Below are 23,450 nucleotides of genomic sequence, written 5' to 3'. Positions count from 1 at the left end.
GCACTCCCTCCGTATTGCCCCTCCGACAGTGCGGCACTCCCTCAGTACTTCCCCTCCGACAGTACGGCATTCCCTCAGTACTGTCCCTCCGAAAGCACAGAGCCCCCTCAGTACTGCCCCTCCGACAGTGCGGCGCTCCCTCAGTACTGCCCCTCTTAAAGTGCGGCGCTCCCTCAGTACTGCCCCTCCGACAGTGCGGCGCTCCCTCAGTACTGCCCCTCCGACAGTGCGGCGCTCCCTCAGTACTGCCCCTCCGACAGTGCGGCGCTCCCTCAGTACTGTCCCTCCTACAATGTAGCGCTGCCTCAGTACTGCCCCTCCGACAGTGCAGCGCTCCCTCAGTACTGTCCCTCCTACATTGCAGCGCTCCCTCAGTACTGCCCCTCCGACAGTGCGGCGCTCCCTCAGTACTGCCCCTCCAACAGTGCGGCACTCCCTCAGTACCGCCCCTCCGACAATGCATCGCTCCCTGAATACTGTCCCTCCGAAAGCACAGAGCCCCCTCAGTACTGCCCCTCCGACAAGGCGGCGTTCCCTCAGTACAGCCCCTCCTACAATGCAGCACTCCGTCAATACTTTCCATCCGAAAGTACAGAGCCCCCTCAGTACTGCCCCTCCGACAGTGCGGCACTCCCTCAGTACTGCCCCTCCGACAGTGCGGCGCTCCCTCAGTACTGCCCCTCCGAAAGTGCGGCGCTCCCTCAGTACTGCCGCTCCGACAGTGCAGCACTCCCTCAGTACCGCCCCTCCGACAGTGCGGCGCTCCCTCAGTACTGCCCCTCCGACAGTACGGCGCTCACTCAGTGCTGCCCCTCCGAAAGTGCGGCGCTCCCTCAGTACTGCCCCGCCGAAAGTGCGGCGCTCCCTCAGTACTGCCCCTCCTACAACGCAGCGCTCCCTCAATACTGTCCCTCCGAAAGCACAGAGTCCCCTCAGTACTGCCCCTCCGAACATGCGGCACTCCCTCCGTACTGCCTCTCCGACAGTGCGGCACTCCCTCAGTACTTCCCCTCCGACAGTACGGCATTCCCTCAGTACTGTCCCTCCGAAAGCACAGAGCCCCCTCAGTACTGCCCCTCCGACAGTGCGGCGCTCCCTCAGTACTGCCCCTCTGAAAGTGCGGCGCTCCCTCAGTACTGTCCCTCCGACAGTGCGGCGCTCCCTCAGTACTGCCCCTCCGAAAGTGCGGCGCTCCCTCAGTACTGCCCCTCCGACAGTGCGGCGCTCCCTCAGTACTGCCCCTCCGACAGTACGGCGCTCACTCAGTACTGCCCCTCCGACAGTGCGGCGCTCCCTCAGTACTGCCCCTCCGACAGTGCGGCGCTCCCTCAGTGCTGCCCCTCCGAAAGTGCGGCGCTCCCTCAGTACTGCGGCTCCGACAGTGCGGCGCTCCCTCAGTACTGCCCCTCCGAAAGCACAGAGTCCCCTCTGTACTGCCCCTCCGAACATGCGGCACTCCCTCCGTACTGCCTCTCCGACAGTGCGGCGATCCCTCCGTACTGCCGCTCCGACAGTGCGGCACTCCCTCAGTACTTCCCCTCCGACAGTACGGCATTCCCTCAGTACTGTCCCTCCGAAAGCACAGAGCCCCCTCAGTACTGCCCCTCCGACAGTGAGGGACTCCCTCAGTACTGTCCCTCCGAAAGTGCGGTGCTCCCTCAGTACTGCCCCTCCGACAGTGCAGTGCTCCCTCAGTACTGCCCCTCCGAACATGCGGCGCTCCCTCAGTACTGCCCCTCCGACAGTGCGGCGCTCCCTCAGTACTGCCCCTCCGACAGTGCGGCGCTCCCTCAGTACTGCCCCTCCGACAGTGCGGCGCTCCCTCAGTACTGCCCCTCCGACAGTGCGGCGCTCCCTCAGTAGTGCCCCTCCGACAGTGCAGCGCTCCCTCAGTACTGTCCCTCCTACATTGCAGCGCTCCCTCAGTAGTGCCCCTCCGACAGTGCGGCGCTCCCTCAGTACTGCCCCTCCAACAGTGCGGCACTCCCTCAGTACTGCCCCTCCGACAGTGCGGCGCTCCCTCAGTACTGCCCCTCCAACAGTGCGGCACTCCCTCAGTACTGCCCCTCCAACAGTGCGGCGCTCCCTCAGTACCGCCCCTTCGACAGTGCGGCGCTCCCTCAATACTGTCCCTCCGAAAGCACAGAGCCCCCTCAGTACTGCCCCTCCGACAATGCGGCGTTCCCTCAGTACTGCCCCTCCTGCAATGCAGCACTCCCTCAATACTTTCCATCCGAAAGCACAGAGACCCCTCAGTACTGCCCCTCCGACAGTGCGGCGCTCCCTCAGTACTGCAACTCCGACAGTGCGGCGCTCCCTCAGTACTGCCCCTCCGAACATGCGGCACTCCCTCAGTACTGCCCATCCGACAGTGAGGGACTCCCTCAGTACTGTCCCTCCGAAAGTGCGGTGCTCCCTCAGTACTGCCCCTCCGACAGTGCAGTGCTCCCTCAGTACTGCCCCTCCGAACATGCGGCGCTCCCTCAGTACTGCCCCTCCGACAGTGCGGCGCTCCCTCAGTACTGCCCCTCCGACAGTGCGGCGCTCCCTCAGTACTGCCCCTGCGACAGTGCGGCGCTCCCTCAGTACTGCCCCTCCGACAGTGCGGCGCTCCCTCAGTACTGCCCCTGCGACAGTGCGGCGCTCCCTCAGTACTGTCCCTCCTACAATGCAGCGCTGCCTCAGTACTGCCCCTCCGACAGTGCAGCGCTCCCTCAGTACTGTCCCTCCTACATTGCAGCGCTCCCTCAGTACTGCCCCTCCGACAGTGCGGCGCTCCCTCAGTACTGCCCCTCCGACAGTGCGGCGCTCCCTCAGTACTGCCCCTCCGACAGTGCGGCGCTCCCTCAGTACTGCAACTCCGACAGTGCGGCGCTCCCTCAGTACTGCCCCTCCGAACATGCGGCACTCCCTCAGTACTGCCCATCCGACAGTGAGGGACTCCCTCAGTACTGTCCCTCCGAAAGTGCGGTGCTCCCTCAGTACTGCCCCTCCGACAGTGCAGTGCTCCCTCAGTACTGCCCCTCCGAACATGCGGCGCTCCCTCAGTACTGCCCCTCCGACAGTGCGGCGCTCCCTCAGTACTGCCCCTCCGACAGTGCGGCGCTCCCTCAGTACTGTCCCTCCTACAATGAGGCGCTGCCTCAGTACTGCCCCTCCGACAGTGCAGTGCTCCCTCAGTACTGCCCCTCTGAAAGTGCGGCGCTCCCTCAGTACTGCCCCTCTGACAGTGCGGCGCTCCCTCAGTACTGTCCCTCCTACAATGAGGCGCTGCCTCAGTACTGCCCCTCCGACATTGCGGGGCTCCCTCAGTACTGCCCCTCCGAAAGTGCAGCGCTCCCTCAGCACTGCCCCTCCAAACATGCGGCGCTCCCTCAGTACTGCCCCTCCGACAGTGCGGCGCTCCCTCAGTACTGTCCCTCCTACAATGAGGCGCTGCCTCAGTACTGCCCCTCCAACAGTGCGGCGCTCCCTCAGTACTGCCCCTCCGACAGTGCGGCGCTCCCTCAGTACTGTCCCTCCGACAGTGCGGGGCTCCCTCAGTACTGCACCTCCGAAAGTGCGGCGCTCCCTCAGCACTGCCCCTCCAAACATGCGGCGCTCCCTCCGTACTGCCCCTCCGACAGTGCAGCGCTCCCTCCGTACTTCCCCTCCGACAGTACGGCACTCCCTCAGTACTACCCCTTCGACAGTACGGCATTCCCTCAGTACTGCCCCTCCGACAGTGCGGCGCTCCCTCAGTACTGCCCCTCCGACAGTGCGGCGCTCCCTCAGTACCGCCCCTCCGACAGTGCGGCGCTCCCTCGGTACTGCCCCTCCGACAGTGCGGCTCTTCCGACAGTGCGGGGCTCCCTCAGTACTGCCCCTCCGTAAGTGCGGCACTCCCTCAGTACTGCCCCTCCGACAGTTCGGCGCTCCCTCGATACTGCCCTTCCGAACATGCGGCACTCCCTCAGTACTGCCCCTCCGACAGTTCGGCGCTCCCTCGATACTGCCCTTCCGAACATGCAGCGCTCCCTCAGTACTGCCCCTCCGACAGTGCGGCGCTCCCTCAGTACTGCCCCTCCGACAGTGCGGCGCTCCCTCAGTACTGTCCCTCCTACAATGAGGCGCTGCCTCAGTACTGCCCCTCCGACAGTGCAGTGCTCCCTCAGTACTGCCCCTCTGAAAGTGCGGCGCTCCCTCAGTACTGCCCCTCTGACAGTGCGGCGCTCCCTCAGTACTGTCTCTCCTACAATGAGGCGCTGCCTCAGTACTGCCCCTCCGACATTGCGGGGCTCCCTCAGTACTGCCCCTCCGAAAGTGCAGCGCTCCCTCAGCACTGCCCCTCCAAACATGCGGCGCTCCCTCAGTACTGCCCCTCCGACAGTGCGGCGCTCCCTCAGTACTGTCCCTTCTACAATGAGGCGCTGCCTCAGTACTGCCCCTCCAACAGTGCGGCGCTCCCTCAGTACTGCCCCTCCTACAATCCAGCGCTCCCTCAATACTGTCCCTCCGAAAGCACAGAGTCCCCTCAGTACTGCCCCTCCGACAGTGCGGCGTTCCCTCAGTACTGCCCCTCCGACAGTGCGGCGCTCCCTCAGTACTGTCCCTCCTGCAAGGCAGCACTGCCTCAGTACTGCCCCTCCGACAGTGCGGCGTTCCCTCAGTACTGCCCCACCGACAGTGCGGCGCTCCCTCAGTACTGTCCCTCCTGCAAGGCAGCACTGCCTCAGTACTGCCCCTCCGACAGTGCAGTGCTCCCTCAGTACTGCCCCTCCGAACATGCGGCGCTCCCTCAGTACTGCCCCTCCGACAGTGCGGCGCTCCCTCAGTACTGTCCCTCCGAAATTGCGGGGCTCCCTCAGTACTGTCCCTCCGAAATTGCGGGGCTCCCTCAGTACTGCCCCTCCGACAGTGCGGCGCTCCCTCAGTACTGCTCCTCCAACAGTGCGGCGCTCCCTCAGTACTGCCCCTCCGACAGTGCGGCGTTCCCTCAGTACTGCCCCTCCTACAATACAGCGCTCCCTCAATACTGTCCCTCCGAAAGCACAGAGTCCCCTCAGTACTGCCCCTCCGACAGTGCGGCGTTCCCTCAGTACTGCCCCTCCTACAATACAGCGCTCCCTCAGTACTGCCCCTCCGAAAGCACAGAGCCCCCTCAGTACTGCCCCTCCGAACATGCGGCACTCCCTCCGTATTGCCCCTCCGACAGTGCGGCACTCCCTCAGTACTACCCCTCCGACAGTACGGCATTCCCTCAGTACTGTCCCTCCGAAAGCACAGAGCCCCCTCAGTACTGCCCCTCTTAAAGTGCGGCGCTCCCTCAGTACTGCCCCTCCGACAGTGCGGCGCTCCCTCAGTACTGCCCCTCCGACAGTGCGGCGCTCCCTCAGTACTGCCCCTCCGACAGTGCGGCGCTCCCTCAGTACTGTCCCTCCTACAATGTAGCGCTGCCTCAGTACTGCCCCTCCGACAGTGCAGCGCTCCCTCAGTACTGTCCCTCCTACATTGCAGCGCTCCCTCAGTACTGCCCCTCCGACAGTGCGGCGCTCCCTCAGTACTGCCCCTCCAACAGTGCGGCACTCCCTCAGTACCGCCCCTCAGACAATGCATCGCTCCCTGAATACTGTCCCTCCGAAAGCACAGAGCCCCCTCAGTACTGCCCCTCCGACAAGGCGGCGTTCCCTCAGTACAGCCCCTCCTACAATGCAGCACTCCCTCAATACTTTCCATCCGAAAGTACAGAGCCCCCTCAGTACTGCCCCTCCGACAGTGCGGCACTCCCTCAGTACTGCCCCTCCGACAGTGCGGCGCTCCCTCAGTACTGCCCCTCCGACAGTGCGGCACTCCCTCAGTACTGCCCCTCCGACAGTGCGGCACTCCCTCAGTACTGCCCCTCCGAAAGTGCGGCGCTCCCTCAGTACTGCCCCTCCGACAGTGCGGCGCTCCCTCAGTACTGCCCCTCCGACAGTACGGCGCTCACTCAGTGCTGCCCCTCCGAAAGTGCGGCGCTCCCTCAGTACTGCCCCGCCGAAAGTGCGGCGCTCCCTCAGTACTGCCCCTCCTACAACGCAGCGCTCCCTCAATACTGTCCCTCCGAAAGCACAGAGTCCCCTCAGTACTGCCTCTCCGACAGTGCGGCACTCCCTCAGTACTTCCCCTCCGACAGTACGGCATTCCCTCAGTACTGTCCCTCCGAAAGCACAGAGCCCCCTCAGTACTGCCCCTCCGACAGTGCGGCGCTCCCTCAGTACTGCCCCTCTGAAAGTGCGGCGCTCCCTCAGTACTGCCCCTCCGACAGTGCGGCGCTCCCTCAGTACTGCCCCTCCGAAAGTGCGGCGCTCCCTCAGTACTGCCCCTCCGACAGTGCGGCGCTCCCTCAGTACTGCCGCTCCGACAGTGCGGCGCTCCCTCAGTACTGCCCCTCCGAAAGTGCGGCGCTCCCTCAGTACTGCCCCTCCGACAGTGCGGCGCTCCCTCAGTACTGCCCCTCCGAAAGTGCGGCGCTCCCTCAGTACTGCCCCTCCGACAGTGCGGCGCTCCCTCAGTACTGCCCCTCCGAAAGTGCGGCGCTCCCTCAGTACTGCCTCTCCGACAGTGCGGCGCTCCCTCAGTACTGCCCCTCCGACAGTACGGCGCTCACTCAGTACTGCCCCTCCGAAAGTGCGGCGCTCCCTCAGTACTGCCCCTCCGACAGTACGGCGCTCACTCAGTACTGCCCCGCCGAAAGTGCGGCGCTCCCTCAGTACTGCCCCTCCTACAACGCAGCGCTCCCTCAATACTGTCCCTCCGAAAGCACAGAGTCCCCTCTGTACTGCCCCTCCGAACATGCGGCACTCCCTCCGTACTGCCTCTCCGACAGTGCGGCGCTCCCTCCGTACTGCCGCTCCGACAGTGCGGCACTCCCTCAGTACTTCCCCTCCGACAGTACGGCATTCCCTCAGTACTGTCCCTCCGAAAGCACAGAGCCCCCTCAGTACTGCCCCTCCGACAGTGCGGTGCTCCCTCAGTACTGCCCCTCTGAAAGTGCGGTGCTCCCTCAGTACTGCCCCTCCGACACTGCGCTGCTCCCTCAATACTGTCCCTCCGAAAGCACTGAGCCCCATCAGTACCGCCCCTCCGACATTGCGGGGCTCCCTCAGTACTGCCCCTCCGAAAGTGCGGCACTCCCTCAGTACTGCCCCTCTGACAGTTCGGCGCTCACTCTATACTGCCCCTCCGAACATGCGGCACTCCCTCCGTACTACCCCTCCGACAGTGCGGCGCTCCCTCTATACTGCCCCTCCGACAGTGCGGCACTCCCTCAGTACTGCCCCTCCGACAGTGCGGCGCTCCCTCAGTACTGCCCCTCCGACAGTGCTGCGCTCCCTCAGTACTGCCCCTCCGACAGTGCGGCACTCCCTCAGTACTGCCCCGCCGAAAGTGCGGCGCTCCCTCAGTACTGCCCCTCCTACAAGGCAGCGCTGCCTCAGTACTGTCCCTCCGAAAGCACAGAGCCCCCTCAGTACTGCCCCTCCGAACATGCGGCACTCCCTCCGTACTGCCCCTCCGACAGTGCGGCTCTCCCTCAGTACTGCCCCTCCGACAGTGCGGCACTCCCTCAGTACTTCCCCTCCGACAGTACGGCATTCCCTCAGTACTGTCCCTCCGAAACCACAGAGCCCCCTCAGTACTGCCCCTCCGAAAGTGCGGTGCTCCCTCAGTACTGTCCCTCCGAAAGTGCGGCGCTCCCTCAGTACTGCCCCTCCGACAGTGCGGCGCTCCCTCAGTACTGCCCCTCTGAAAGTGCCGCGCTCCCTCAGTACTGCCCCTCCGACAGTGCGGCGCTCCCTCAGTACTGCCCCTCCGACAGTGCGGCGCTCCCTCAGTACTGCCCCTCCGACAGTGCGGCGCTCCCTCAGTACTGCCCCTCCGACAGTGCGGCGCTCCCTCAGTACTGCCCCTTCGACAGTGAGGGACTCCCTCAGTACTGTCCCTCCGAATGTGCGGCGCTCCCTCAGTACTGCCCCTCCGACAGTGCAGTGCTCCCTCAGTACTGCCCCTCCGAACATGCGGCACTCCCTCCGTACTGCCCCTCCGACAGTGCGGCGCTCCCTCCGTACTGCCCCTCCGACAGTACGGCATTCCCTCAGTACTGTCCCTCCGAAAGCACGGTGCCCCCTCAGTACTGCCCCTCCGACAGCGCGGCGCTCCCTCAGTACTGCCCCTCCGACACTGCGGCGCTCCCTCAGTACTGTCCCTCCGACAGTGCGGCGCTCCCTCAGTACTGTCCCTCCGACATTGCGGGGCTCCCTCAGTACTGCCCCTCCGACAGTGCAGTGCTCCCTCAGTACTGCCCCTCCGAACATGCGGCACTCCCTCAGTACTGTCCCTCCGAAAGCACAGAGCCCCCTCAGTAATGCCCCTCCGACAGTGCAGTGCTCCCTCAGTACTGCCCCTCCGAACATGCGGCACTCCCTCAGTACTGCCCCTCCGACAGTGAGGGACTCCCTCAGTACTGTCCCTCCGAAAGTGCGGCGCTCCCTCAGTACTGCCCCTCCGACAGTGCAGTGCTCCCTCAGTACTGCCCCTCCGACCATGCGGCGCTCCCTCAGTACTGCCCCTCCGACAGTGCGGCGCTCCCTCAGTACTGTCCCTCCGAAATTGCGGGACTCCCTCAGTACTGCCCCTCCGACATTGCGGCGCTCCCTCAGTACTGCCCCTCCGACAGTGCGGCGCTCCCTCAGTACTGCTCCTCCAACAGTGCGGCGCTCCCTCAGTACTGCCCCTCCGACAGTGCGGCGCTCCCACAGTACTGCCCCTCCGACAGTGCGGGACTCCCTCAGTACTGTCCCTCCGACAGTGCGGCGCTCCCTCTGTACTGCCTTTCTGACAGTGCAGTGCTCCCTCAGTACTGCCCCTCCGACAGTGCGGCGCTCCCTCAGTACTGTCCCTCCAACAGTGCGGCGCTCCCTCAGTACTGCCCCTCCGACAGTGCGGCGCTCCCTCAGTCCTGCCCCCCCGAAAGTGCGGCGCTCCCTCAGTACTGCCCCTCCTACAATGCAGCGCTCCCTCAATACTGTCCCTCCGAAAGCACAGAGTCCCCTCAGTCCTGCCCCTCCGACAGTGCGGCGTTCCCTCAGTACTGCCCCTCCTACAATACAGCGCTCCCTCAATACTGTCCCTCCGAAAGCACAGAGTCCCCTCAGTACTGCCCCTCCGACAGTGCGGCGTTCCCTCAGTACTGCCCCTCCTACAATACAGCGCTCCCTCAGTACTGCCCCTCCGAAAGCACAGAGCCCCCTCAGTACTGCCCCTCCGAACATGCGGCACTCCCTCCGTATTGCCCCTCCGACAGTGCGGCACTCCCTCAGTACTTCCCCTCCGACAGTACGGCATTCCCTCAGTACTGTCCCTCCGAAAGCACAGAGCCCCCTCAGTACTGCCCCTCCGACAGTGCGGCGCTCCCTCAGTACTGCCCCTCTTAAAGTGCGGCGCTCCCTCAGTACTGCCCCTCCGACAGTGCGGCGCTCCCTCAGTACTGCCCCTCCGACAGTGCGGCGCTCCCTCAGTACTGCCCCTCCGACAGTGCGGCGCTCCCTCAGTACTGTCCCTCCTACAATGTAGCGCTGCCTCAGTACTGCCCCTCCGACAGTGCAGCGCTCCCTCAGTACTGTCCCTCCTACATTGCAGCGCTCCCTCAGTACTGCCCCTCCGACAGTGCGGCGCTCCCTCAGTACTGCCCCTCCAACAGTGCGGCACTCCCTCAGTACCGCCCCTCCGACAATGCATCGCTCCCTGAATACTGTCCCTCCGAAAGCACAGAGCCCCCTCAGTACTGCCCCTCCGACAAGGCGGCGTTCCCTCAGTACAGCCCCTCCTACAATGCAGCACTCCCTCAATACTTTCCATCCGAAAGTACAGAGCCCCCTCAGTACTGCCCCTCCGACAGTGCGGCACTCCCTCAGTACTGCCCCTCCGACAGTGCGGCACTCCCTCAGTACTGCCCCTCCGAAAGTGCGGCGCTCCCTCAGTACTGCCCCTCCGACAGTGCGGCGCTCCCTCAGTACTGCCCCTCCGACAGTACGGCGCTCACTCAGTGCTGCCCCTCCGAAAGTGCGGCGCTCCCTCAGTACTGCCCCGCCGAAAGTGCGGCGCTCCCTCAGTACTGCCCCTCCTACAACGCAGCGCTCCCTCAATACTGTCCCTCCGAAAGCACAGAGTCCCCTCAGTACTGCCTCTCCGACAGTGCGGCACTCCCTCAGTACTTCCCCTCCGACAGTACGGCATTCCCTCAGTACTGTCCCTCCGAAAGCACAGAGCCCCCTCAGTACTGCCCCTCCGACAGTGCGGCGCTCCCTCAGTACTGCCCCTCTGAAAGTGCGGCGCTCCCTCAGTACTGCCCCTCCGACAGTGCGGCGCTCCCTCAGTACTGCCCCTCCGAAAGTGCGGCGCTCCCTCAGTACTGCCTCTCCGACAGTGCGGCGCTCCCTCAGTACTGCCCCTCCGACAGTACGGCGCTCACTCAGTACTGCCCCTCCGAAAGTGCGGCGCTCCCTCAGTACTGCCCCTCCGACAGTACGGCGCTCACTCAGTACTGCCCCGCCGAAAGTGCGGCGCTCCCTCAGTACTGCCCCTCCTACAACGCAGCGCTCCCTCAATACTGTCCCTCCGAAAGCACAGAGTCCCCTCTGTACTGCCCCTCCGAACATGCGGCACTCCCTCCGTACTGCCTCTCCGACAGTGCGGCGCTCCCTCCGTACTGCCGCTCCGACAGTGCGGCACTCCCTCAGTACTTCCCCTCCGACAGTACGGCATTCCCTCAGTACTGTCCCTCCGAAAGCACAGAGCCCCCTCAGTACTGCCCCTCCGACAGTGCGGTGCTCCCTCAGTACTGCCCCTCTGAAAGTGCGGTGCTCCCTCAGTACTGCCCCTCCGACACTGCGCTGCTCCCTCAATACTGTCCCTCCGAAAGCACTGAGCCCCATCAGTACCGCCCCTCCGACATTGCGGGGCTCCCTCAGTACTGCCCCTCCGAAAGTGCGGCACTCCCTCAGTACTGCCCCTCTGACAGTTCGGCGCTCACTCTATACTGCCCCTCCGAACATGCGGCACTCCCTCCGTACTACCCCTCCGACAGTGCGGCGCTCCCTCTATACTGCCCCTCCGACAGTGCGGCACTCCCTCAGTACTGCCCCTCCGACAGTGCGGCGCTCCCTCAGTACTGCCCCTCCGACAGTGCTGCGCTCCCTCAGTACTGCCCCTCCGACAGTGCGGCACTCCCTCAGTACTGCCCCGCCGAAAGTGCGGCGCTCCCTCAGTACTGCCCCTCCTACAAGGCAGCGCTGCCTCAGTACTGTCCCTCCGAAAGCACAGAGCCCCCTCAGTACTGCCCCTCCGAACATGCGGCACTCCCTCCGTACTGCCCCTCCGACAGTGCGGCTCTCCCTCAGTACTGCCCCTCCGACAGTGCGGCACTCCCTCAGTACTTCCCCTCCGACAGTACGGCATTCCCTCAGTACTGTCCCTCCGAAACCACAGAGCCCCCTCAGTACTGCCCCTCCGAAAGTGCGGTGCTCCCTCAGTACTGTCCCTCCGAAAGTGCGGCGCTCCCTCAGTACTGCCCCTCCGACAGTGCGGCGCTCCCTCAGTACTGCCCCTCTGAAAGTGCCGCGCTCCCTCAGTACTGCCCCTCCGACAGTGCGGCGCTCCCTCAGTACTGCCCCTCCGACAGTGCGGCGCTCCCTCAGTACTGCCCCTCCGACAGTGCGGCGCTCCCTCAGTACTGCCCCTCCGACAGTGCGGCGCTCCCTCAGTACTGCCCCTTCGACAGTGAGGGACTCCCTCAGTACTGTCCCTCCGAATGTGCGGCGCTCCCTCAGTACTGCCCCTCCGACAGTGCAGTGCTCCCTCAGTACTGCCCCTCCGAACATGCGGCACTCCCTCCGTACTGCCCCTCCGACAGTGCGGCGCTCCCTCCGTACTGCCCCTCCGACAGTACGGCATTCCCTCAGTACTGTCCCTCCGAAAGCACGGTGCCCCCTCAGTACTGCCCCTCCGACAGCGCGGCGCTCCCTCAGTACTGCCCCTCCGACACTGCGGCGCTCCCTCAGTACTGTCCCTCCGACAGTGCGGCGCTCCCTCAGTACTGTCCCTCCGACATTGCGGGGCTCCCTCAGTACTGCCCCTCCGACAGTGCAGTGCTCCCTCAGTACTGCCCCTCCGAACATGCGGCACTCCCTCAGTACTGTCCCTCCGAAAGCACAGAGCCCCCTCAGTAATGCCCCTCCGACAGTGCAGTGCTCCCTCAGTACTGCCCCTCCGAACATGCGGCACTCCCTCAGTACTGCCCCTCCGACAGTGAGGGACTCCCTCAGTACTGTCCCTCCGAAAGTGCGGCGCTCCCTCAGTACTGCCCCTCCGACAGTGCAGTGCTCCCTCAGTACTGCCCCTCCGACCATGCGGCGCTCCCTCAGTACTGCCCCTCCGACAGTGCGGCGCTCCCTCAGTACTGTCCCTCCGAAATTGCGGGACTCCCTCAGTACTGCCCCTCCGACATTGCGGCGCTCCCTCAGTACTGCCCCTCCGACAGTGCGGCGCTCCCTCAGTACTGCTCCTCCAACAGTGCGGCGCTCCCTCAGTACTGCCCCTCCGACAGTGCGGCGCTCCCACAGTACTGCCCCTCCGACAGTGCGGGACTCCCTCAGTACTGTCCCTCCGAAAGTGCGGCGCTCCCTCAGTACTGCCCCTCCGACAGTGCGGCGCTCCCACAGTACTGCCCCTCCGACAGTGCGGGACTCCCTCAATACTGTCCCTCCGAAAGCACAGAGTCCCCTCAGTCCTGCCCCTCCGACAGTGCGGCGTTCCCTCAGTACTGCCCCTCCTACAATACAGCGCTCCCTCAATACTGTCCCTCCGAAAGCACAGAGTCCCCTCAGTACTGCCCCTCCGACAGTGCGGCGTTCCCTCAGTACTGCCCCTCCTACAATACAGCGCTCCCTCAGTACTGCCCCTCCGAAAGCACAGAGCCCCCTCAGTACTGCCCCTCCGAACATGCGGCACTCCCTCCGTATTGCCCCTCCGACAGTGCGGCACTCCCTCAGTACTTCCCCTCCGACAGTACGGCATTCCCTCAGTACTGTCCCTCCGAAAGCACAGAGCCCCCTCAGTACTGCCCCTCCGACAGTGCGGCGCTCCCTCAGTACTGCCCCTCTTAAAGTGCGGCGCTCCCTCAGTACTGCCCCTCCGACAGTGCGGCGCTCCCTCAGTACTGCCCCTCCGACAGTGCGGCGCTCCCTCAGTACTGCCCCTCCGACAGTGCGGCGCTCCCTCAGTACTGTCCCTCCTACAATGTAGCGCTGCCTCAGTACTGCCCCTCCGACAGTGCAGCGCTCCCTCAGTACTGTCCCTCCTACATTGCAGCGCTCCCTCAGTACTGCCCCTCCGACAGTGCGGCGCTCCCTCAGTACTGCCCCTCCAACAGTGCGGCACTCCCTCAGTACCGCCCCTCCGACAATGCATCGCTCCCTGAATACTGTCCCTCCGAAAGCACAGAGCCCCCTCAGTACTGCCCCTCCGACAAGGCGGCGTTCCCTCAGTACAGCCCCTCCTACAATGCAGCACTCCCTCAATACTTTCCATCCGAAAGTACAGAGCCCCCTCAGTACTGCCCCTCCGACAGTGCGGCACTCCCTCAGTACTGCCCCTCCGACAGTGCGGCGCTCCCTCAGTACTGCCCCTCCGAAAGTGCGGCGCTCCCTCAGTACTGCCGCTCCGACAGTGCGGCGCTCCCTCAGTACTGCCCCTCCGACAGTGCGGCGCTCCCTCAGTACTGCCCCTCCGACAGTACGGCGCTCACTCAGTGCTGCCCCTCCGAAAGTGCGGCGCTCCCTCAGTACTGCCCCGCCGAGAGTGCGGCGCTCCCTCAGTACTGCCCCTCCTACAACGCAGCGCTCCCTCAATACTGTCCCTCCGAAAGCACAGAGTCCCCTCAGTACTGCCCCTCCGAACATGCGGCACTCCCTCCGTACTGCCTCTCCGACAGTGCGGCACTCCCTCAGTACTTCCCCTCCGACAGTACGGCATTCCCTCAGTACTGTCCCTCCGAAAGCACAGAGCCCCCTCAGTACTGCCCCTCCGACAGTGCGGCGCTCCCTCAGTACTGCCCCTCCGAAAGTGCGGCGCTCCCTCAGTACTGCCCCTCCGACAGTGCGGCGCTCCCTCAGTACTGCCCCTCCGAAAGTGCGGCGCTCCCTCAGTACTGCCCCTCCGACAGTGCGGCGCTCCCTCAGTACTGCCCCTCCGACAGTGCGGCGCTCCCTCAGTACTGCCCCTCCGACAGTGCGGCGCTCCCTCAGTACTGCCTCTCCGACAGTGTGGCGCTCCCTCAGTACTGCCGCTCCATCAGTGCGGCGCTCCCTCAGTACCGCCCCTCCGACATTGCGGGGCTCCCTCAGTACTGCCCCTCCGAAAGTGCGGCACTCCCTCAGTACTGCCCCTCTGACAGTTCGGCGCTCACTCTATACTGCCCCTCCGAACATGCGGCACTCCCTCCGTACTACCCCTCCGACAGTGCGGCGCTCCCTCTATACTGCCCCTCCGACAGTGCGGCACTCCCTCAGTACTGCCCCTCCGACAGTGCGGCGCTCCCTCAGTACTGCCCCTCCGACAGTGCGGCGCTCCCTCAGTACTGCCCCTCCGACAGTGCGGCACTCCCTCAGTACTGCCCCGCCGAAAGTGCGGCGCTCCCTCAGTACTGCTCCTCCTACAAGGCAGCGCTGCCTCAGTACTGTCCCACCGAAAGCACAGAGCCCCCTCAGTACTGCCCCTCCGAACATGCGGCACTCCCTCCGTACTGCCCCTCCGACAGTGCGGCTCTCCCTCAGTACTGCCCCTCCGACAGTGCGGCACTCCCTCAGTACTTCCCCTCCGACAGTACGGCATTCCCTCAGTACTGTCCCTCCGAAACCACAGAGCCCCCTCAGTACTGCCCCTCCGAAAGTGCGGCGCTCCCTCAGTACTGCCCCTCTGAAAGTGCCGCGCTCCCTCAGTACTGTCCCTCCGACAGTGCGGCGCTCCCTCAGTACTGCCCCTCCGACAGTGCGGCGCTCCCTCAGTACTGCCCCTCCGACAGTGAGGGACTACCTCAGTACTGTCCCTCCGAAAGTGCGGCGCTCCCTCAGTACTGCCCCTCCGAACATGCGGCACTCCCTCCGTACTGCCCCTCCGACAGTGCGGCGCTCCCTCCGTACTGCCCCTCCGACAGTGCGGCACTCCCTCAGTACTTCCCCTCCGACAGTACGGCATTCCCTCAGTACTGTCCCTCCGAAACCACAGAGCCCCCTCAGTACTGCCCCTCCGAAAGTGCGGCGCTCCCTCAGTACTGCCCCTCTGAAAGTGCCGCGCTCCCTCAGTACTGTCCCTCCGACAGTGCGGCGCTCCCTCAGTACTGCCCCTCCGACAGTGCGGCGCTCCCTCAGTACTGCCCCTCCGACAGTGAGGGACTACCTCAGTACTGTCCCTCCGAAAGTGCGGCGCTCCCTCAGTACTGCCCCTCCGAACATGCGGCACTCCCTCCGTACTGCCCCTCCGACAGTGCGGCGCTCCCTCCGTACTGCCCCTCCGACAGTGCGGCACTCCCTCAGTACTTCCCCTCCGACAGTACGGCATTCCCTCAGTACTGTCCCTCCGAAAGCACAGAGCCCCCTCAGTACTGCCCCTCCGACAGTGCAGTGCTCCCTCAGTACTGCCCCTCCGACAGTGAGGGACTCCCTCAGTACTGTCCCTCCGAAAGTGCGGCGCTCCCTCAGTACTGCCCCTCCGACAGTGCAGTGCTCCCTCAGTACTGCCCCTCCGAACATGCGGCGCTCCCTCAGTACTGCCCCTCCGACAGTGCGGCGCTCCCTCAGTACTGTCCCTCGACAGTGCGGCGCTCCCTCAGTACTGTCCCTCCGACATTGCGGGGCTCCCTCAGTACTGCCCCTCCGACAGTGCGGCGCTCCCTCAGTACTGCCCCTCCGACAGTGCGGGACTCCCTCAGTACTGTCCCTCTGAAAGTGCGGCGCTCCCTCAGTAGTGCCCCTCCGACAGTGCGGCGCTCCCTCAGTACTGTCCCTCCTACAAGGCAGCGCTGCCTCAGTACTGCCCCTCCGACAGTGCGGCGCTCCCTCAGTACTGCCCCCCCGAAAGTGCGGCGCTCCCTCAGTACTGCCCCTCCTACAATGCAGCGCTCCCTCAATACTGTCCCTCCGAAAGCACAGAGTCCCCTCAGTACTACACTGGAGTGTTAGCCTAGATACAACAACTTGTAGATATCGCACCTTTAATGTCGTAAAATGTCCTAAAGTGCTTCACTGGAGCGATTATCAAACAAAGGTTGACACTGAGCCACATAAGAAGATCTTGGGACAGTTGTCCAAGCTGGGTCAAAGAGGTAGGTTTTAAGGAGCGTCTTGAAGGAGGAGAGAGAGGCGGAGAGGTTTAGGGAGGGAGTTCCAGAGCTTGGGGCCCAGGCAACAGAAGGCACGGCCACCGATGGTGGAGCGATTATAATCAGGGATGCTCAGGAGGGCAGAATTAGAGGAGCGCAGACATCTCGGGGGGTTGTGGGGCTGGAGGAGATTACAGAGATAGGGAGGGGGCGAGGGCCATGGAGGGATTTAAAAGTGAGGATGAGAATTTTAAAATCGAGGCGTTGCCGGACCGGGAGCCAATGTAGGTCAGTGAGCACAGGGGGTGATGGGTGAGCGGGACTGGGTGCGAGTTAGGACAAGGGGCAGCGAGCACGGGGGGTGATGGGTGAGCGGGACTGGGTGCGAGTTAGGACACGGGGGCAGCGAGCACAGGAGGTGATGGGTGAGCGGGACTCGGTGCGAGTTCGGACACGGGGCAGCGAGCACAGGGGGTGATGAGTGAGTGGGACTCGGTGCGAGTTAGGACACGGGGCAGCGAGCACAGGGGGTGATGGGTGAGTGGGACTCGGTGCGAGTTAGGACACGGGGCAGCGAGCACAGGGGGTGATGAGTGAGTGGGACTCGGTGCGAGTTAGGACACGGGGCAGCGAGCACAGGGGGTGATGGGTGAGCGGGACTCAGTGCGAGTTAGGACACGGGGCAGCGAGCACAGTAGGCGATGGGTGAGCGGGACTCGGTGCGAGTTAGGACACGGGGCAGCGAGCACAGGGGGTGATGGGTGAGTGGGACTCGGTGCGAGTTAGGACACGGGTCAGCGAGCACAGTAGGCGATGGGTGAGCGGGACTCGGTGCGAGTTAGGACACGGGGGCAGCTGAGTTTTGGATGAGCTTGTAGCGAACCGAAAGAGAATGAAAGCCAGGTATTTTCTGCTGTTTCTCCTGCCCTTGAAACCCCGCTCTTCCTCCTGGGGCAGAAACATTTACCCGGCAACAGCAGTCTGCATTGGCCTGAGAAAAAAAATCAATTTAGACCATGTCCCCAACAAGGAATACACGAGCCCTGACCTTCCGGAGACCAGCTACGTTCAAGGAGTTGACGGGGTTGACAGAGAGTATAATGTCTCACAGGTTTGTCAAGCTGTTGAGTTCGGAGTGGCTTCGCCAGTCACGTGATGTTCACAGGACAGATGCAGTATAATGTGGATACGTGCGAGGTTATCCACTTGTGGTGGCAAAAACAGGAAGGCAGATTATTCACCCATGATGAGCGGTCCCTCGAAACGAGGATGACTTGCTTCCATGCCAAATAAAAAAGGATGAGTTCACAGGTGTTTGGAAAGAAGAACCCGAACTACATCCTGAAGGGTGTGGAAGGTGCCTGTGGGTGGATTGTTTTAACGCGGGGTGGCCGTTGCACACCGGCCCACCACACGGGGCTTGACAGAGCGAGGCCTTGGTCCAGTGGCAAGGGTTTACTAAGACGACAGGCGAGCAGCTCTGCTGCACGGACCGAGCGCGCGCGCGCGCACATATCGCACACACAGTGTGGGGCTGGGCCCGTGCTGCCCCCTGGGCCCCGATCACATCCCTCCACAGTCTCTCGCCGCTCCTGCTGCACCGGCCCCATGTGTCAATCACCGACCTGGACCTGGCTGATGTCCCTCTTTGCCGCCGTCGCAGCTCATGCTGCTCCCTGGAGTGCGACGCCTCGACAGACCGCAACACACGGACTGTCATGGTAACACGTAGCCCGTTTCAGAGGCTTTTACCGCAGCTGTGGTCGCGGTCGCCTCTTGAGCGAGCTTCCGCTTATTTTAATTCGGGTCTGGGAAGTTGCTCTTTATGGGGGCGGTGACGACAGGGGAGGGGCGGATACGGAGCAGTGGCAACACCTGAGGGCTGGAAGTTGGGGGCGGTGCAGAGAGACCGCCGCAATGATGTCATTACGTCATCTCGGCTCTCCCCTTCAGACTATTATCTGAATGGCGGCAGATTTGGAAAAGGGGAGGTGCAGCGAGACCTGGGTGTCACGGTACATCAGTCATTGAAGGTTGGCATGCAGGTACAGCAGGCGGTGAAGAAGGCATATGGCATGTCGGCCTTCATAGCGAGGGGATTTGAGTATAGGAGCAGGGAGGTCTTACTGCAGTTGTACAGGGCCTTGGTGAGGCCCTCACCTGGAATATTGTGTACAGCTTTGGTCTCCTAATCTGAGGAAGGACATTCTTACGATTGAGGGAGTGCAGCGAAGGTTCACCAGACTGATTCCCGGGATGGCAGAACTGACATATGAAGAAAGACTGGATCGACTAGGCTTATGAGAGGGGATCTCATAGAAACATATGAAATACTGACGGGATTGGACAGGATAGATGCAGGAAGAATCTTCCTGATGTTGGGGAAGTCCAGAACAGGCTCGAGGGGCTGAATGGCCTTACAGAACCGATTGGTGATCATAGAATCAAACGGCACAGGAGGCCATTGGGCCCATCGAGTCTGTGCCGATTCTCTGAAAGAGCTATTCAGGTAATCCCACTCCCTGCTCTTTCCCCACAGCCTGCACATTTTTACTTTTTATGTAGATTTCCAATTTGCTTTTGAAAGTTACGATTTGCTTCCATCGCTGTATCTAACCCCGTACTTCACTCTGTATCTAACCCCGTGCTGTACCTGCCCTGGGAGTGTTTGATGGGACAGTGTAGAGGGAGCTTTACTCTGTATCTAACCCCATGCTGTACCTGCCCTGGGAGTGTTTGATGAGACAGTGTAGAGGGAGCTTTACTCTGTATCTAACCCCGTGCTGTACCTGCCCTGGGAGTGTTTGATGAGACAGTGTAGAGGAAGCTTTATTCTGTATCTAACACATGCTGCACCTCCCCTGGGAGTGTGTGATGGGACAGTGTAGAGGGAGCTTTACTCTGCCTCGAACCCCGTGCTGCACCTGCCCTGGGAGTGTTTGATGGGACAGTGTAGAGGGAGCTTTACTCTGTATCTAACCCCGTGCTGTACCTGCCCTGGGAGTGTTTGATGGGACAGTGTCGAGGGAGCTTTACTCTGTATCTAACCCCCTGTACCTGCCCTGGGAGTGTTTGATGGGACAGTGTCGAGGGAGCTTTACTCTGTATCTAACCCCCTGTACCTGCCCTGGGAGTGTTTGATGGGACAGTGTAGAGGGAGCTTTACTCTGTATCTAACCCCGTGCTGTACCTGCCCTGGGAGTGTTTGATGGGACAGTGTCGAGGGAGCTTTACTCTGTGAACATTTTCCATTGAATTTTGCCAAGTCAAGCGTCACGGTGTAGTTGCGGGGCCCGGCCACGAGGTGGCGGTGTGGAGCCAGTCTCGGAAGCCTGTGCCCAGTTTATTGGTGGAGGAAGAGATGTTGAGCCTGACCTTTTTTGGTTTCCTTTGCAGTTCGCTCCCTGTCCTTTACAGATGTGGGTTTGAACGCTACCTGCCGTAGATCGGGAGCGCGGAGGGAGCGCAGGGCAGCAGGCTGAGAAGAGGCGGTTGTTCACAGTCGAGCCGGAGAGAGTGAAACTGGGCACAGGGTTTCCGTCCCGATCGCCACAACCGGGCTGGCCATCGATTTCCACTTTCCCACGTGACGGGTGGCCAACTATGGGCCGAGGTACAGGAGCCCAGGGAGGGCCTGCCAGACCGGCACGCCTGGGAGGGCCAGCACCTTCAGGGATCGAGGCAGAGCGCACCATCGCTGGGTGTGAAGACGGCAGATAATTTGCCACCAATGGAGAGACGGTGGGGGAAAAAAACGAGAGCGTTTCAATCACACGCAAAGGCCGAGCTCAGGTCAAGAATTCCCAGAACAAACCGACAGCACGTTGCTGCCACAACTCACCAGCTGTATGTCACACTGCTCTCTCGTTACGTGTTGCACCAGCTTTTCCATACATTATATATACTGTATCGCAGGTTCCGACAGCCCAGGAAGAGGCCATTTGGCCCGTCGTGTCCGTGCCGGCTATTTTGAAACAGCGAACCAATTAGTCCCATTCACCCGTAGCCCTGCACTTTATTCATCTATTCAATCTGCTTCCTTTACTCTGTATCGAACCCCGTGCTGTACCTGGGAGTGTTTGATGGGACAGTGCAGAGGGAGCTTTACTCTGTATCTAACCCCGTGCTGTACCTGCCCTGGGAGTGTTTGATGGGACAGTGTAGAGGGAGCTTTACTCAGTATCTAACCCCGTGCTGTACCTGCCCTGGGAGTGTTTGATGGGGCAGTGTAGAGGGAGCTTTACTCTGTATCTAACCCCGTGCTGTACCTGCCCTGGGAGTGTGTGATGGGACAGTGTAGAGGGAGCTTTACTCTGTATCTAACCCCCTGTACCTGCCCTGGGAGTGTTTGATGGGACAGTGTAGAGGGAGCTTTACTCGGTATCTAACCCCCTGTACCTGCCCTGGGAGTGTTTGATGGGACAGTGTAGAGGGAGCTTTACTCTGTATCTAACCCCCTGTACCTGCCCTGGGAGTGTTTGATGGGACAGTGTAGAGGGAACTTTACTCTGTATCTAACCCCGTGCTGTACCTGCCCTGGGAGTGTTTGATGGGACACTGATGAGCACAAAGATCAGGTTGTAAATAGATCAGCCAAGAAACACAGTTAAGTCAAACTCAATTTTATTCAAACTGCGTATTTGAAATGTTATTAAAAAAGAGCCATTTGTAAATACGTGGCCACAGGTGCAGTGCGATAAAATATGCTATATAAGTTAATATGTCTCGCTGCTAAACTCAGAACCAAAGGCATTCAAATAAGATTCTATTAAATATATATTATTGAAAACAGTTTTTTAACACGGGTCTCAGAATTCCAACTATTGTGCACCGAACCCACAGAACCGTTGCTCAGTGTTGAATGAGAGAGGCGATGACCTTGATTTCACTATCAGCAGAGTTCCTGATAGACAGCGGGAGCAACTCGGGTCAGAAATTGTGGGAGAGGCATAGGAAATTGTTACGGTGTGTTGAACAATGAGAAGGCACTGACTCTCACTGGGGTACGGGTCCCACACACACTGACACTCACGGGGGTACGGGTCCCACACACACTGACACTCACTGGGGTACGGGTCCCACACACACTGACTCTCACTGGGGTACGAGTCCCACACACACTGACTCTCACTGGGGTACGGGTCCCACACACACTGACTCTCACTGGGGTACGGGTCCCACACACACTGACTCTCACTGGTGTACGGGTCCCACACACACTGACTCTCACTGGGGTACGGGTCCCACACACACTGACTCTCACTGGGGTACGGGTCCCACACACACTGACTCTCACTGGGGTACGGGTCCCACACACACTGACTCTCACTGGGGTACGGGTCCCACACACACACTGACTCTCACTGGGGTATAGTCCCACACACACTGACTCTCACTGGGGTACAGGTCCCACACACACTGACTCTCACTGGGGTACGGGTCCCACACACACTGACTCTCACTGGGGTATGGGTCCCACACACACTGACTCTCACTGGGGTACGGGTCCCACACACACTGACTCTCACTGGGGTACGTGTCCCACACACACTGACTCTCACTGGGGTACGTGTCCCACACACACTGACTCTCACTGGGGTACGTGTCCCACACACACTGACTCTCACTGGGGTATGTGTCCCACACACACTGACTCTCACTGGGGTACGGGTCCCACACACACTGACTCTCACTGGGGTATGTGTCCCACACACACTGACTCTCACTGGGGTACAGGTCCCACACACACTGACTCTCACCGGGGTACAGTCCCACACACACTGACTCTCACTGGGGTACGGGTCCCACACACACTGACTCTCACTGGGGTATGTGTCCCACACACACTGACTCTCACTGGGGTACAGGTCCCACACACACTGACTCTCACTGGGGTACGGGTCCCACACACACCGACTCTCACTGGGGTACGGGTCCCACACACACAGACTCTCACTGGGGTACAGTCCCACATACACTGACTCTCACTGGGGTACAGTCCCACACACACACTGACTCTCACTGGGGTACGGGTCCCACACACACTGACTCTCACTGGGGTACAGTCCCACACACACTGACTCTCACTGGGGTACGGGTCCCACACACATTGACTCTCACTGGGGTACGGGTCCCACACACACTGACTCTCACTGGGGTACGGGTCCCACACACACTGACTCTCACTGGGGTACGGGTCCCACACACACCGACTCTCACTGGGGTACGGGTCCCACACACACCGACTCTCACTGGGGTACGGGTTCCACACACACTGACTCTCACTGGGGTACGGGTCCCACACACACTGACTCTCACTGGGGTACGGGTCCCACACACACTGACTCTCACTGGGGTACGGGTCCCACACACACTGACTCTCACTGGGGTACGGGTCCCACACACACTGACTCTCACTGGGGTACAGGTCCCATACACACTGACTCTCACTGGGGTACAGTCCCACACACACACTGACTCTCACTGGGGTACGGGTCCCACACACACTGACTCTCACTGGGGTACAGTCCCACACACACTGACTCTCACTGGGGTATGGGTCCCACACACACTGACTCTCACTGGGGTACAGTCCCACACACACTGACTCTCACTGGGGTACAGTCCCACACACACCGACTCTCACCGGGGTATGGGTCCCACACACACTGACTCTCACTGGGGTACAGTCCCACACACACTGACTCTCACTGGGGTACGGGTCCCACACACACTGACTCTCACTGGGGTACGGGTTCCACACACACTGACTCTCACTGGGGTACGGGTCCCACACACACTGACTCTCACTGGGGTACAGGTCCCACACACACTAACTCTCACTGGGGTACAGGTCCCACACACACTGACTCTCACTGGGGTACGGGTCCCACACACACTGACTCTCACTGGGGTACGGGTTCCACACACACTGACTCTCACTGGGGTACAGTCCCACACACACTGACTCTCACTGGGGTACGGGTCCCACACACACTGACTCTCACTGGGGTACGTGTCCCACACACACTGACTCTCACTGGGGTATAGGTCCCACACA

At 61.7% G+C, this 23,450-nt stretch overlaps 1 protein-coding gene across 1 annotated transcript in view; it reads left to right on the top strand.

Moving 5' to 3' along the window:
* Nucleotides 1–21,179, top strand: part of LOC139239447 (RNA-binding protein 4B-like) — an 80,776-nt gene extending 59,597 nt beyond the window's left edge. Inside the window, exon 3 of the mRNA XM_070868195.1 lies at nucleotides 19,787–21,179. Coding sequence (XP_070724296.1) covers nucleotides 19,787–19,835 — 49 coding nt within the window. The 3' untranslated portion in view covers nucleotides 19,836–21,179. The remainder of the gene's footprint in view (nucleotides 1–19,786) is intronic.
* The last annotated feature ends 2,271 nt before the right edge of the window (nucleotides 21,180–23,450 follow it).

Source organism: Pristiophorus japonicus, chromosome 27 (assembly GCF_044704955.1).
Source record: "Pristiophorus japonicus isolate sPriJap1 chromosome 27, sPriJap1.hap1, whole genome shotgun sequence".
Taxonomy (NCBI): Eukaryota; Metazoa; Chordata; class Chondrichthyes; family Pristiophoridae; genus Pristiophorus; species Pristiophorus japonicus.
This window is presented reverse-complemented; position numbering and strand designations above follow the sequence as displayed.